This window comes from Gambusia affinis, linkage group LG04 (assembly GCF_019740435.1).
Source record: "Gambusia affinis linkage group LG04, SWU_Gaff_1.0, whole genome shotgun sequence".
In the NCBI taxonomy this organism is placed as follows: Eukaryota; Metazoa; Chordata; class Actinopteri; order Cyprinodontiformes; family Poeciliidae; genus Gambusia; species Gambusia affinis.
Window position 1 is genome coordinate 18,174,166 of NC_057871.1, and position 14,916 is coordinate 18,189,081.

The 14,916-nt window shown below is 40.9% G+C and overlaps 1 protein-coding gene across 2 annotated transcripts; it reads left to right on the top strand.

The window, feature by feature from the left end:
• Positions 1 to 742: 742 nt before the first annotated feature.
• pcdh18a (protocadherin 18a) lies at positions 743 to 9,033 on the top strand. Of its 2 annotated transcripts, none has more exons than XM_044115017.1 (4): positions 743 to 3,728; positions 4,379 to 4,434; positions 5,026 to 5,198; positions 7,326 to 9,033. In XM_044115017.1, the coding sequence occupies exons 1-4, from the start codon at positions 1,257 to 1,259 to the stop codon at positions 8,147 to 8,149; spliced, it is 3,525 nt and encodes a 1,174-aa protein (XP_043970952.1). In that variant the 5' UTR covers positions 743 to 1,256; the 3' UTR covers positions 8,150 to 9,033. The 2 variants fall into 2 exon arrangements, with proteins under 2 accessions (XP_043970952.1, XP_043970951.1); XM_044115016.1 differs by having other exon boundaries at positions 827 to 3,728; positions 4,346 to 4,434.
• Positions 9,034 to 14,916: the final 5,883 nt, after the last annotated feature.

The window sequence follows — 14,916 nt, forward strand, 5'->3', positions numbered from 1 at the left end:
AAAACGGTATGCTTGAACTAGTGAGTTGCGGATGCTGCGCTCGTTATCAAAAATACCCTATCCTGCAGGGAGTTTGAAGTGATGCTGGGTATATTTGCACACGGGAGGGGGACGGAGCTGTTTCTCGGCGTGACCAACTCTTAAAAGGCATTCATTAGAGCTCGGCTCCCTTTTCAGCGCGATTCGCCACAAGGCTTACCCAGTTTATACACTCTCACCCACACAGACAAGCACAGATTAAGCACAAGTGAAAGATACTTCAGTCAGTGTGTCCACTACAAAGTTCCTGTGCATGAAAAAGAGATGTAGTCAGCCACTTCAAAGAGCAGGAAGAAGAAAAAAAAACAAAGAAGGTGAGGTGCTTTAATGACGAGACAGCAAGTGCTTAAGTCACTGTGTAGGAGTGGGCGCACAGCAGCTTGTTCCTGCTGAAATATTATGTTTTAAAAGGCGTATTAAGACTTAAAGGCGGCGTGCAATAATGCATATAACTAAGAGGTATGTCTGATGAGGATTTAAAATAACTGCGTCTCCATCATTTTTGGAGAAGGAGAGAGAATAATAAATATGCCTATGTAAATGATGGATAGTGATAAAAATAACTCAAAAGGAGGATTCTTAGCTTTCTTTCTTTCTTGGATTTATCTCCCGATCCATAATGGTTCATCGTAAAAGTTGCAAGAATCAACCTATCCAAGGCGGGGTTTTCACCCACTTTCCCCTCCTTTCTTGCGCCTCCTTTCCCTCCTTTGGATATCAAGTAGCCACCAGCCAGCTTTTGGTTTAAAAAAAAAATCGTTTGTCTTTACTGGGGGATGTCATAAAAAAGAAGGGGGAGCAGAAGCAGAAGTGCGGCAAGAAAATTTGAGGCGGGATCTTTCGTTCTTTCCTCTTTCTTTTGGGTAAAGTCTGTGCGGAGGCAAGCTCAAACGGAGAGAGGGAGCGGAAGAGAGCGCACGGCGCACAGATGCAAGTAGGAGAAGGAGAGATACGCGCACATTTCCAGTGGTACACAGCCTGGATTCACGCAGCAAAAACTCTGACTGATAAGAAAGGATGGTTGTGAGGAGAATCAGATGAGTTTATGGGACCTGGCAAAAATTCAAATCAGTCTTTATTTAACTGCGTGTTTTTGCAGAAAAAAAAGCAATGCAGTTGCTGATTGAGCGGCCAGAGCATTTCTTAAGTTAAAGGTGGCGCTGATCTTTTTTTGGATTTTTTGTAGCCATTTTTCCAGCAGGACTAGTGGGTAGAAAATGAAGGGACTCTTTTTAACAAGAATGCTGAGAGTTGCCACGGTTTTTGTGCTGGCGGCGCAGCACGTTGCCGGCAAGACGCTGAAATATCAGATCTTCGAGGAGCAGAAGGTTGGCACTGTAATCGCCCGCTTGAGAGACGACGTCGCGGATGTTTTGGCAAAACTTCCCAGCTCGGTGTCTTTGCGCTTCAGAGCGATGCAGCGGGGGAGCTCCTCTTTCCTTACCGTGCGTGAGCAGGACGGAGAGATCAGCATCAGGACCAAAATCGACCGCGAGAAACTCTGCGAGAAGAATCTTAACTGTTCCATCCAGTTCGACGTCCTGACGCTCCCCACCGAGCACCTCCAGCTGTTTCACGTTGAAGTGGAAGTGCTGGACATTAACGACAACACGCCGCATTTCGCCCGAGCCCTAATCCCCATCGAGATCTCAGAAAGCGCGGCCATCGGAGCGCGCATCCCCATGGACAGCGCCACAGACCCCGACGTCGGTGAGAATTCCTTATACACTTACGCACTAGAGCCAAATAACAACTTCAAGATAGACGTGCAGTCTAGGAGCGACGGAGTTAAGTACGCAGAGCTGGTGGTACTTAGGGAGCTGGACCGGGAGGTGCGCTCCAGCTACGAACTTCAGTACACAGCCTCTGACAGGGGCGTTCCCCCAAGAACAGGATCGACCCTTCTCAGAATTAGCATCGCTGACTCTAATGACAACAGTCCGGTTTTTGAGAAGTCCTCCTATGTTATAAATCTGCCTGAAAACTCACCTGTTGGCACTCTGCTTATTGATTTGAACGCCACAGACGCGGATGACGGCACAAATGCTAAAATCGCATACTCATTTAGCAATCACGTGTCTCCTAAAATTATAGAGACGTTCAAAATTAACACCGACAGCGGTCACCTGACCCTCATCAAGCGTGTTGACTATGAGACAGTAAATTCTTATGACATTGACGTGCAAGCTCAAGACATGGGTCCGAACTCCATGCCTGCTCACTGCAAGATCTTGGTCAAAGTGGTAGATGTGAATGATAACAAACCAGACATCAGTATTAATTTCCCCTCTCAGGGGAATGGAGATGCAGCTTATGTATCTGAAGCATCTCTGCTGGACACATTTGTTGCTTTGGTAAGAGTGGAAGACTTGGACTCTGGGTTAAATGGAGAAGTTGAGTGTAAACTTCATGGTCAAGGTTATTTCAAACTGCAGAAAACCTATGAGAACAACTACATGATCTTGACCAATGTGTCCCTGGACAGAGAAAAGAGGTCAGAGTTCAGCCTGACTGTTGTGGCTGAGGACAGGGGGACCCCAAGTCTCTCCACAGTCAAACACTTCACAGTGCATGTTACAGATGAAAATGACAACCCGCCACGCTTTGAGAAGGGACGATATGAGATCTTCAAATCGGAAAACAATGCCCCTGGAGCGTACCTGACTTCTATCACAGCCACTGATCCTGATTTGGATGCCAATGGTCAGGTGAGCTACTCCATCTTGGAAAACTTCATTCATGGAAGTTCCATTTCCACTTACGTCACTATAGACCCCTCTAATGGTGCCATCTATGCTCTGCGCACGTTTGACCGAGAAGAGGTGAATAATATATCCTTTGTTGTGCAAGCCAAAGACACAGGTAAACCTCCACTTACCAGCAACACTACTGTTGTTCTGAACATTCTGGATGAAAATGATAACCCCCCAGTCATTGTGGTTCCACAGTTGTGGAATTTTTCAGCAGACATTCGTGCTTCAAAGTTCACAGAGGCTGGACGTTTAGTGACGGTGGTCAGGGCGACAGATCGTGACACAGGTCTCAATGCTGAGCTCATCTGCTCTATTGTCAGTGGCAATGAAGAAGGGTACTTTGTTATTGAGCCAAGAACATGCAAGATCCAAGCCAACACCAGTCTAGAGAATTTCCCACGTGAGCATGCTGAGCTTACTGTGTTGGTCAAAGATCAGGGAACTGAGAGTCTTAGTGCCAAGGCAGTTCTAAAAATCAGCCTCCATGAGAACATGAAAAACCATATACAGCCAATGGACCAGGGGGGGTCTCCAATCAATATATCCAGAATGATCATCATCATATTGGGAGTAATCGTTGGCACGCTCCTGGTCATCATGGTGGCCTTTGTCACCCGCTGTAACAGGGAAAAGAAAGAGGCGAGACACTCTTACAACTGCCGGGTGGCTGAGTCCACCCACCAGCACCACCCAAAGAAACCTTCACGCCAAATTCACAAAGGTGACATCACCCTGGTGCCCACAGTGAACGGCACCCTCCCCATTAGGGCTCACCACCGCTCACCATCAACCACACCTCCAATGGACCGGGCCCAGATGGGGGTTCCACAGAGCCATCACAGTCGCCAATCTCTTAATAGCCTGGTGACCATCTCGTCCAATCACATCCCGGAGAGCTTTGCCCTGGAAATGGCACACGCAACTCCACCAGTGGAGGTAAACATGAGCAGACACACATACCTCAAGTTTCTCTAAATTATTTCTAATGCGATTCATTAGTCCTAAATTTTCTCTGTATTTCACCCACACCCTCTCTTTCTCACTCTAGCTCTCCCTCTTGCACACACAAAGCACATACACCAGCCTTTCTCCTCCTCCACATACAGCTGTCTCTGAGCAAATTAAGTCATCTCCAAATGTGACAGTGACTTAATCAAAAGTGCCCTGTAGTTCAGACTGACTCTCATTAAAACTGATGATGATTATAGATGCCTTTGTCTTTACCTTGTTTACACCCTGTTACCATTACCTCCATCATTACGATGACTGAACTCCCAGTCATGTGCCTCCATATTCACGTAGTCTCATCGCACTTCCAGTACCCCGTTATTATTTTTTCTCATTTTAGTGTCATCCATTTTGTTTCACCCATTTTAAGTAGCCTCTCCATCATCCATTTTGTGTTTACTCAACCATTATTTTGTCTTCTGTCTTGTCTCTTGCTCCCCCCTACCCCCCATCTCCAATGTCCCATTTTTTATTCATTTTTCCCCTTTTATTTTTGTTTGCTTTATTTTTTTTTCTTTGCTTTGTCATTTTTTTGGGGGATGTAGCAAGTCTCACAGCTTCTGTCCATGCTCCATCAGGGCCAGTACCAGCCCAGACCCAGTTTCCGTGGCAACAAATACTCCCGCAGCTACAGGTAATTTACCCCAATCCCCCAGTCCTCCTCGCCCATTTTTTTTTTTTCCTGAAAAGATTATCCTTTGTTTACTTTACAAACCACTTATTCCTCATTGTGTAGTTGAATTTCACTTGTCAGTGGATCTGTTGCGTGATTTTATGGTTTGTTAGTGTTTTTTTTTCCCCCCACATTCGAATTGTTATCACACCAGTTTCATTCAGTCTAAAGGAATGCAACTCATTTGTCTGACAACAATTTCCATGTATTCCTCATTGAAACCAGGCTGTGGTTTTAAAAATCCATCCGAACTTTCATCATAATATCCCCTTATAACATCTAAGTGATAGATTTAGTGATGCCCCTGGTGGCTGCTGTAAAAGATTTAATGATGGGATCTACCTGCAATGTAGAATTTATGGGCTAAACCTTGTCTTGTGATTTGACATATTGCAGAAGCAGCTTCAAGTCTGATATGATAGATCTAGTCTCCTCTGCGGGCAGACTGATTCATCCAGCTTTCCATGTGCACTGAAACATAAACTTGCATCATTGATTTTCAAACAGCACTATGCTGTTTACAAACTATCTCACTGTGGTTTCTGTTCCTAGATACGCATTACAGGACATGGACAAGTTCAGTCTGAAGGACAGTGGCCGTGGGGACAGTGAGGCGGGGGACAGTGACTGCGAGATGGGGCGGGAATCCCCTGTGGACAGGCTGCTGCTAGGGGAGGGGTTTTCTGACCTAATGCACCTCGAAATGCACCACCGACTCCACCCAGGTGAGGTCTTTTCTACATTCCCTTTCTGCCTGAAATGCTTCAACAGCTGGCGCTACACGGTGGCACTTTTTTCTATTTCCTCTACTTTTTGCACCTTTCTCAGCATGACTTGGCACCAGTCAGTTCCCTCACATCCCCGACACCTTCTGTGGCAATATCTCAGCTGTCACCTCTCGTTTTAGAGGATTATCGCACTTTACTTAAATCTGTTCTGTAAAACTTGTCACTTTGCAATTTCTAAATTGCTCTAAGCCACTTGGAGTAAACTCAAGGGGATGTTGAGACTTAACATTTCCACAACTGATTTATTTATTTTTTTCTCTTCACTCCCAATTTGAAAGAATATGAAATTGACCTAAGCAAGCCATCTGTGAGACAGCTCCCAGCTCGTCCAGTCTAATACCTATCTGACAAATTTCAGCACCATGGACAGTATCAAGTCTAAGCTTATTATTTGTCTTTACACCTTCTGTTACGGCCTCTAAATTCACCCTGTTGCAGACACAATCTCCATTGTACACTGCCCCATTCTTCCACACAGCCCTCATTTCCACGCTCGTTATCACACTGAGAGAGGGCACAGCGTGCTGGCTGTTTGTGCGTGTGCAGTTGTGTCTGTGTGTTATCTGCCCCTAAGATAGAGTCGTGTCTGTAAAATCCTCCCCGGAGCGGAGATGAGTCGCCTGTCACTCATCGGTATGCGTCTCAGGGAGCTGTTTTTTTCCCCTCCCTTCACTCTTTTCTTTTTCCTGTTCTCCTTTTTTCCCATGGTGAGTGACAGTGGTGCGCTTTCATGTCTGAACTGAGGAGAATTCATAGTAATTGCTTTTAGAATGATGTTATTCTCTCCCTCTACCACTTCCTAGGTCCCTCTCTCCTACTCTCTCCTGCTTGCCCAAAAGCTCCTTCACATCTCACTGTCTTTCCTCTGTAGTTGTTAATGTATTCTAAGGCTTTATTGAGATGGATAAGGGAAGAGATGGTGGTCTTGACCATTTTTTTATCACTTTATCTCTCCCTTTGAGAAAGACTTGGAAGTGTTGCAGTTACCCCTCCACCCCCAAATGCTGTCTTTTCTCTAATTAAGAAATAAATAAAATAGACATAGGAATTAGAGCTAATAGTGAGGGTTACCATTGTTTTTCTTTAATCTAATTATCTCTAAAGTATAAACAATTTTCAGGTATTTTGTTTTTACCAAGAATTTACCTATTTTCTAAATAAATATACAAGCAAGTAAATTATTGCATAGCTAAATTATTTGTTGAATATTCACAATGAACATAAAGTCAAATTCTAAATACACTCATTATTGAGTCTAGCAACTATCAACCATTAGGCCTAAATTTGACAATAATACAATTGCTGCTTTTATTTGGGCAAATGTCTAAGCAAATAAATCAATAAATTAACTATAAAACAACTGACTAACTTGTCAAATATACCTGAGTATAATATTGGATACACAAATACCTTTAATACACAAATTGTGGATTTTAAAGTTGCAATCCGTGGTAATATACAATTTATTACCTACTCACTACTCACTTACTATAACATGTTTTAAAAGTGATTTAAAATATATATACTTTCTATTAAAGCTTTCAGTTTCCTAGGCTATCTTATGGTTTATTCTGGCACATGGTGATATTCAACTACAACATTACAAAATAGTTCCTGAGATTTTCTTCATTGTGTCTAAATGTTGAAGTTGCTACACTACTACATTCATAAATTTATATTTGTATATGTAATGCAAATCAAATCAAGAAAAGATTCTTGCACATTTTTACTTTTTTTATTTTTTATTGAGAACCTGCTATAGTTTTGTTACCACTTACCACTAGAATTTAATCAGTAAAGCAAAAAATATATATATTCTCAGGTTTAAATTAAAATATGGTAATGTAACTAAAAATATTTTTAACTTTTATTTTACTGACAGAAAATGACACACTTTTTTCAAATATGAAGAAGTCTGCTCAAAGCAATACATATTTATCTGAGTTGTTTGCAGTCCTGTCACAAAATATTCGATGCCATTAAAATTTCCCAGCACATAATCTGAACTTTAGCTTGACACTGTCCTTTTTTTCTTGTTTTTGTTTGTTCATTTTTTTACTTTAGCTATGAGACTGTGCACGGATGAATGTCGCATCTTGGGACACTCTGACCAATGCTGGATGCCCCCCGTCTCCTCACCTGCATCGTCCGCAGACTACCGAAACAACATGTACATCCCCGGGGAAGAGTCCTCCCAGCCACCCCAGCTAGATGATGATGAGTCTTCGGTGGACTCAGAGAATCGCAAGAGTTTCTCCACATTTGGCAAGGAGTCTGGGAATGAAGAGCTAGATCTCAGTGGAGGAGGAGGAGGAGGGGGAGGAGGCGATGCAGCTGGGGGAGGGACTGGATCCCTCCTCACAGAGATGAACTCTGTATTCCAGCGACTCCTACCCTCCAACATAGACTCCTACACTGAGTGCACTGAAACAAGCCCACCCTCATCCTCATCAACCACAGAGAGGGCAAGCAGTCGTGGTGGCAACATTGCAGGTAACTATAGTAACAACGCTGTTCCTCAAGACAGCCGTAGAGGTTTGCTCCCCGGTGGTAAAGGTCCTGTTTACCCTCCTGGTGTAGCTGCATGGGCTGCTAATACACACTATTTAAATCCAGGGAACACATCTGTGGTGAACAACCATGTTTCCTCCTCCTCTCCCTCTTCCTCTTCCTCCTCCACCTCCACAAATGGACAACCACCACACCTGAAATGGCTGCCAGCCATGGAGGAAATCCCAGAGAATTACGAAGAGGACGACTTTGACGGCGTCTTCCATCAGGGTCACCAAAGCAGCAAGCGCAGGGACAGTCGCCACGAGGCCGGCGTTGATACTAGCGAACTGGCCCAGGAGATCAACAAACTGCTGCAGGATGTCAGACAAAACTGAAGAGGGGGGAAACAGAGAAGGCCATGAAAGATTTCACTACATTCTGGTACATTCTTGTTCATTGTGCCAAGCTAAAACTGTATAATGACAGGTTTCATTGACTGCTTGTCAGCTGCTTGTTTATGGTACCAGAGTTTCTCTTTGCGTCTTTATGAAGACTTGCAGAAAACATAAGACATGGCTCTGAAATTTTGAAGCATTGAAAGCAAGAACTCAAAGAGCCAATTGTTCAAAAGTTGCTTGAATGAGCGTTTCTAAATGAATATCCACTGAAAAAAAGTATCCTTTCTTCATTTGCAATGTTTACTGCAGCGTGAACAGACTTGGAGAAGCCAACTGTTGTGTGAACTAAGTTTTTGATTCTACAGTATACAATATTGTATAGTGTGTCTGTGGAAAAGGCAAACTCACTTGAATATTGTGCCATGTCCTCTGTTTGTTATTATGGAATGTAACTGTACAATTTGACCTTTGTATATCAAAAATACACTCTTTTTTACTTCTATATATTTATATGTGTCGATGTATGTATGTACAGAAAAAGGAAACAAATGTCTATTTTTTATATTTGTCACTGCATGTCTTAATATCTTTTATTGTGTCCCTGTGTCCTTTGCCCTTTCTATTTTGTAAAAAAAAAAAAAAGTATTTAATTTTGGTTTTTGAAAGTGTGTTTTGGGTGCGTGTGGGTGTGTGTGTGTGTGTGTGTGTGTGCGTGCGTGGGCGTGTGTGAATGAATGTGAATATTAAAATCCTAATTATTCAATGCAGTTCCATGTTGGAAGTGATTTTGTATGGTAACACTGTGACCAGTGGGTGATAAATAAAGTGGAGGGGGATTCATAACAAGGTTAAATTGATTTTTTTTTTTTGTGCTTAACATTTCTTTCCCGTGTGTATGTTTTATTAAATTAAACCTTTATGATTTTATTGGTTTGCCATGCTTTCACTTACCCTTCATTCTCTTAGCACCCCCTAATGCTCAGCCTTAAAACTGCAGCAATTTTACTGTGCGTAATCTCTACAGCCTAACCTTCTTCAGACTCTCATCGTATTATTTTCACTTGCATGTCTCAGCTAATCAACGTAACATTAACTGTGAATTGATTCCCAAATGATCTCTTTAAATTAAACTACATTTTATCATTAATTTAATTTCATAGCAGGAGTTCTCAGTTTCTTTCGTTGATAAAGCATCACACTTACACTAAGTAGTCTGTGCTTGGCAAATGAACAGCATCTGATGAAGACAGCACATGATGAGAAAAGGAAAGCATGATATTGTGCAACAAAGTCATACAAACCCATAATGCAATTAACAGCACACAAGTAGTGAGCCTCCCTGCTCTCCTGCTCACTCTGCTTGTGATTACAAAGGCTTATCTTTGCTTAATGCACTTAAGACTGCTCAGGCTACGTGCACATAGAGGGAAATGTACCACTTTAAGCTGTAAGGAAATTAACCCAGTGAGGCGTGGCTTCAGTAAGGTAAAGTTTAGAATTTGCATACATGCAAATACAACCGCGAGGTCGGGCAGGCATCTGTTGCGTGTTGTGCACCTCCGGAACAAGAGAGCACACATGAAAACATTTTGCTGTCTGCAATCCGTCTGTGGGTGCACCAAACATGCTTGAAAGGACTTGATAATGAGCTCATTTGTCTTCATCATTAAGTAGTTCAAGCTTCAATGAGCAACAAGCATTAGCTTTGAGAGTGAGAGAAACTAGAGTATGCTAGGTGCTAAACTTTTTCGGCCTCATTTTATTACTTTGAATATTTAAGTATCAAAATATTATCCTAATTTTTAGTTTTAGGGGTGACTTAATGTCTTCTGCTGTACAATTAAATCTCTATGTCTTAAATCTTTCTCTGTTGTTTTCACCCCTAAATGTCTTTGGTCTAATTGGTCAGTTCATTAAGTATAAGTGATAAGATGTGTGACAAAACACTGTTAAGCTAAGACTTTGCTAATAAAGGGTAAGATGACTTTACAAGCTTTACTCACTCAAACTCTTACAAACTACTGCTGGTGATGCTTGTAGAAAGAGGAAGTTTTAGTAAATCATTTCAATGTGAATATGAAGCAAACTAACTGTGACAATGAGCTAGTAGGCTAAGTCATTAACATACTCACTTTTAAAGATAAAAGTGAGTATGTTTCACACAATAATTTTTTATTTAATCCCTTAACTGTTACATTCAAAACGCTTACATGTTGTCTAATTGGTCTTTGATGACTCTGGTGTCCTCATGACAGTAAAGAGTTTTAAACAGATAATACTCAAAATGGAAGTGCAGTGAATAATATGCTGTCCAATAGAAACTAAAACAGATAATGTGCTTGGGAGGGACAGACAAGTTGAAGACCTTGAAGGACTTCACTGTCCACCTCAGTGTTTACGTTGCCATCTTGGTTTGTATGGTTGGAGTTGGTGAGAAGCAATTGTTTTTTTTCCCTGTTTTAAAACATGCAATGTAAATAGATCCAAATATTAGCATGGTATTGTGCTTGTTATAAAGAGTTTTAAAGCCACGGCTTTTCTGTACTTTTTAACATCTTGGTAAACTCAGTTTGTATTAGATAAATCTTTTCCCGTGTGTAATACAAATCTGCTTTTTACTTGCCAATTTTTAACATCAACATGTTATTTGCAGTGTGATGTTGTTCTCTGCATTTTTAATCTCCAAGAATACGAAAGTACCACGAGTCCTCTTTTTAATTTCTGAAATTCTAAAAAGCTATTTAATGAAGCAGAATAGCAGAAATTGTGTTGTGTGTTCTGCTTCAAAATGAGATTGGCAGCATATGATGGATGATTTTTGGCAATGACACATTTTTTGGCATAGGGTAATGGTGTGTGTAATAGAAAAGAGAAAAGACTACACACACGGGAAGAAACTAGCAGAACCATTTATTACTACTCAAGTAGTTAATTTTTACACAAACACAACATGGCACTGATAGGATGTTGAAATATCAACTCCAGCTTGTTATTGTCCCAGTAAATCCACCAATAAATAGTTTGTCAGTCTCACTTGCTTTTTCATTCACACCCCAAAACCTCCTCTCCTCTATTTTCTCTCACCCGGTCTGCATTCCCACATATCTCACTTTCATCTTCTGGCTATTTCTGTCTGTTCATCTGTCTGTTTGATACTCGCATGCACACGCACCCATAAATATTCCCCTCCACACATAGGCAAGCACACCCACACAAACATGCTCACACACCAATCCAAATTCCAGCAGCAGCGTCCTAGGCTCATATCACATCTCTAAGTCCCCACAGACATTAGAATTTGTAATGCTCTTCTGTGCTTCATCTCATCCTGTCATTCTGTGAATCCTCACTAATCATAAGGCCTGTTTTTATAACTAATTGTTTTCCTCACATCACCTTGACAAAAGCATTAAAACACACCTTTTCTGATGCATCTACCTTTTAAGACAAGCTTCAAAATATCGACAAGCTTCCGACATGCCCCGTTGTGTGCCGAGTTGATTTACTGATTTTTTATTATGACAGGAAATTAAGAAGGTGTGGAGTTTGTGTTACGTGGGCTTATTGGGTTGGCTGACCTGAAATCAGCTTTTCATCTGAAGTCAAAAACGGTACTCTGACCCACAGCACAGGTCTGCTGGCCCATGGTGGAGAAACAGGATATTAGCCAGGCTGTAATATAAACAGAGAGAACAAGTGAGGGTGACACAAAAAACCCAGGATGGAATGCTTTATCTTGTTCAAGGTACTTCTTGTACAGATATTTTGATCAGGTGGTTTAATAAATAAATATCATTGGCTGTGTTACTATGAGGAGAACAAGATAGACCAGTCTTAGAAGAAAGAAATTGTTTTTTTGTCATTCTAGCCATTGCCAATTAGGGAAAAGTATTAAAGAAAAAGATAAATGAATGACTGATGTAAATTCAGCAGCACCCACCTTCTTAAATCAAAAAGCAGTTGTTTATATTATGATTTACAATGTACTGAGGAAAGTTAATTTTTGTCCCTTATGAAGTAATATAATTAATGATCACAAACATTTAAAAAGCCGTCATAATCACATTTAAATCCATAAACTCTGTGAAAATTGTATACACATATATGTGATAATTCAAAATATAATTTAATATAAAGACAAATGACCATAATGACTACTCAGCATAACTGAATGTATGTGTTTTTGCTACGCTAATACAATATCAGGGTGTATTTGTCCAGAAGATGGCACTGTGGGACTTATATATATCAACAAGAAGCAGATAGCAAGCTTTCAAGCCAGCCCTCAAACCTCAGCCTCACATTTGGACATGGTCTGCAGAAGACTTGTAGAGTGAGGTGGGAAGAGCTAAGCCTGAGTCATTTTGTCACTCTAATTGCATATTGGTTCATGCATCTACAGTTTGCCCTCTTTGATTTTGTTCAGGAAGGAATTGTGAGATGTTAATTCTCTTCATTTATTTATTTATTTTCCAAGAGAGAGAAAGAGAAAGTGGATGAGTGCTTCCACTCATTGCCGTGCCGGGAAGTGTGCATGTGAAAGATTGTAAGTGTGAATGTGTGTGGAGATAAGCTGGTGCAGTGTGCTCTGCATGTGCTTCTGCGTGTTGGTGTGCATATGTGTGTGAATGGTTGTGTTTGCAGTACTCTCTGCCTCTAATAAATATCCCCATCCAGCGTGCCATTTAGAATTGGAGTGTAGCCAGATGCATGCGCTCTCCCTTACCTCGTCTCCCGCTCTCTCTTTGTACAATTGGATTAGTTCAGAGTGATATGGACTACAGACAGAATCTCGCTGCTGCAGCCAGTTACTTGTCCCAGCGCCACATCATACAGTTACATGCACATAGACAAGAATGCTACATACAAATGCATAATATTCCACTATTGTCACTAAACCCAGAGGGTGAGCTAGCTGTTGAGATATGCAAATGGCTTAATTACTGCATATGTACAGTTACGGTGGTTCATGTGAGCCTGTGTGTGACAGCACTGAATTAAAGTAAGACATTTTTTGTTCAGGGTTTTGACTCTCTATCCTGCCTTAGATATTTAGCATAGAGGTGATCATCAGCATTAAAAAGACACTTTAACCTTTTAAAGATAATGTGTATTAGAGCAGGTACACACTTGGCCATTTTAACTTTGAGTTCCCCTCAGCCATGAATCAAAATCTACCAGACAAAAAGGATTTAAACTGTGACAGGACTTCTGCAGATCTGAGGTGTTTGGAATACACAGCCCTGTGGAACTCACTTGTTAAGAAAAACCACTTAGTATGGGACTTCTGAAGGTAATTTGCTGCATTGATTAATAGACCTATTGCTTAATGCTTGCATAGCTGAGAGTGAAGGCCTCTATTCTCGTCTCCCTATACTGGGAGTTGGAAGCTGATCATTTTGGGATCCACTGTCATCAATTTGTTTGACTCTCAGGTCCAGATGCTGAATCCTCATAGTTATTTTGATGTATCCATTTTTTGAAGTCTTTCCTCGTTTACAGTGTTTTAACATTCAACAAAAGAGGGCGCTTAGTAGGTTATTCTCTACCACACAATTTTCATTTAATTTCCTCTGTCTTCTAAAGCTGAACCAGAAAAGATAGTAAATGCATGTCGGCTTTCCTCGTGTCTAGGATTTGACTTTTGCTTCTGATGCCAATGCATGAACATATTTTTCATGGAGCAGTTGCACAATGACAATGAGACGAATATTCAGGGTTCCTGGCGGAGTCAAAAGAAGTGGAACTGCAGAGTTATTTCCCTGATGACCTGTCTCCCCCATGTGACCTACTTCCACTATGGGTTAAGTCAGATTCCATCCTTTCAGTAATTCATCTTGCTTTACTCTGTGTGGGTGTGAGTGCAAGTCGGCGTGTGTGTGTTTGTTTTTAGGTGGGTAAGAGCATACACTTATTTTTATACTGATATTTTAGATTTATTAATCGAACGGTGAAACAGTAAAAAAAATGTGTGCATGTGCGTGTGTGTTCAGTAGTGAGGTTTTGACAGATGCCCGTAACACACTGGTCAGCAGGAACATAAAGCCTACTTGACCTGGTTTATTCAAACCAAGAAATCTGTAATAGATACTCAAACCAATAAAATAGGTATTTTTTTCTCGGCCCAATTGGAATCTGAAGGGTTTAAATGAAAGTATTATCTACAGCATGACGTGACCAGTCCCTTAAGTAAAGAAGCAGGGCTATTCTGGACTGCTTTCTGAGTTTTGGAACAATAACAGCCTCAGTATCTGTGACTTAATGCCAGATACTGCACATGTCAAACATGCCAGTTTGTGACCACTAAATTATTTACAAGAGTAGAAATATGTCACGTTCTATTTCTATTGTTAATCTTGAAGCCCTTTTTGGTATTATTAAAGTGAACAAAGTTTGTATTTGATTATTGGGGATGAACACTAAATAGATTTGTTGTATAGATAATGCCTTTGAATGATCTTCAATGTTTCTTGGACTCGTAGTACAGAACCATGCATTTGTTTGAAAGAAACACAAGAAGGCAGGGATAATGGGTGGTGAACACCCCCATCTCAAACAAATAATGTCTTCAATCTTCATGCCAACTTCACACATAGAAGTTGGCATGTCATCAAAATTTTTAACAGGTAATATTATTTCTTGCAATTTTCCAACCACATATAAGTATTTTTCCTATTTTTTTAATTTTTTTTATCAACAGTGAATTACCAAATAGAGATGATTCAGTAATCCTTACTGAAACAGGTTTAATCTGATATGTTGTC

What these genes read in the sequence shown, in the direction of transcription:
- pcdh18a (XM_044115016.1), top strand. Translation starts at nt 1,257, where the DNA reads ATGAAGGGACTCTTTTTAACAAGAATGCTGAGAGTTGCCACGGTTTTT. An exon ending in AAATACTCCCGCAGCTACAG is followed by an intron (nt 4,435 to 5,025) that starts GTAATTTACCCC and finishes TTCTGTTCCTAG; the next exon opens with ATACGCATTACAGGACATGG. An exon ending in GCACCACCGACTCCACCCAG is followed by an intron (nt 5,199 to 7,325) that starts GTGAGGTCTTTT and finishes TTTTTACTTTAG; the next exon opens with CTATGAGACTGTGCACGGAT.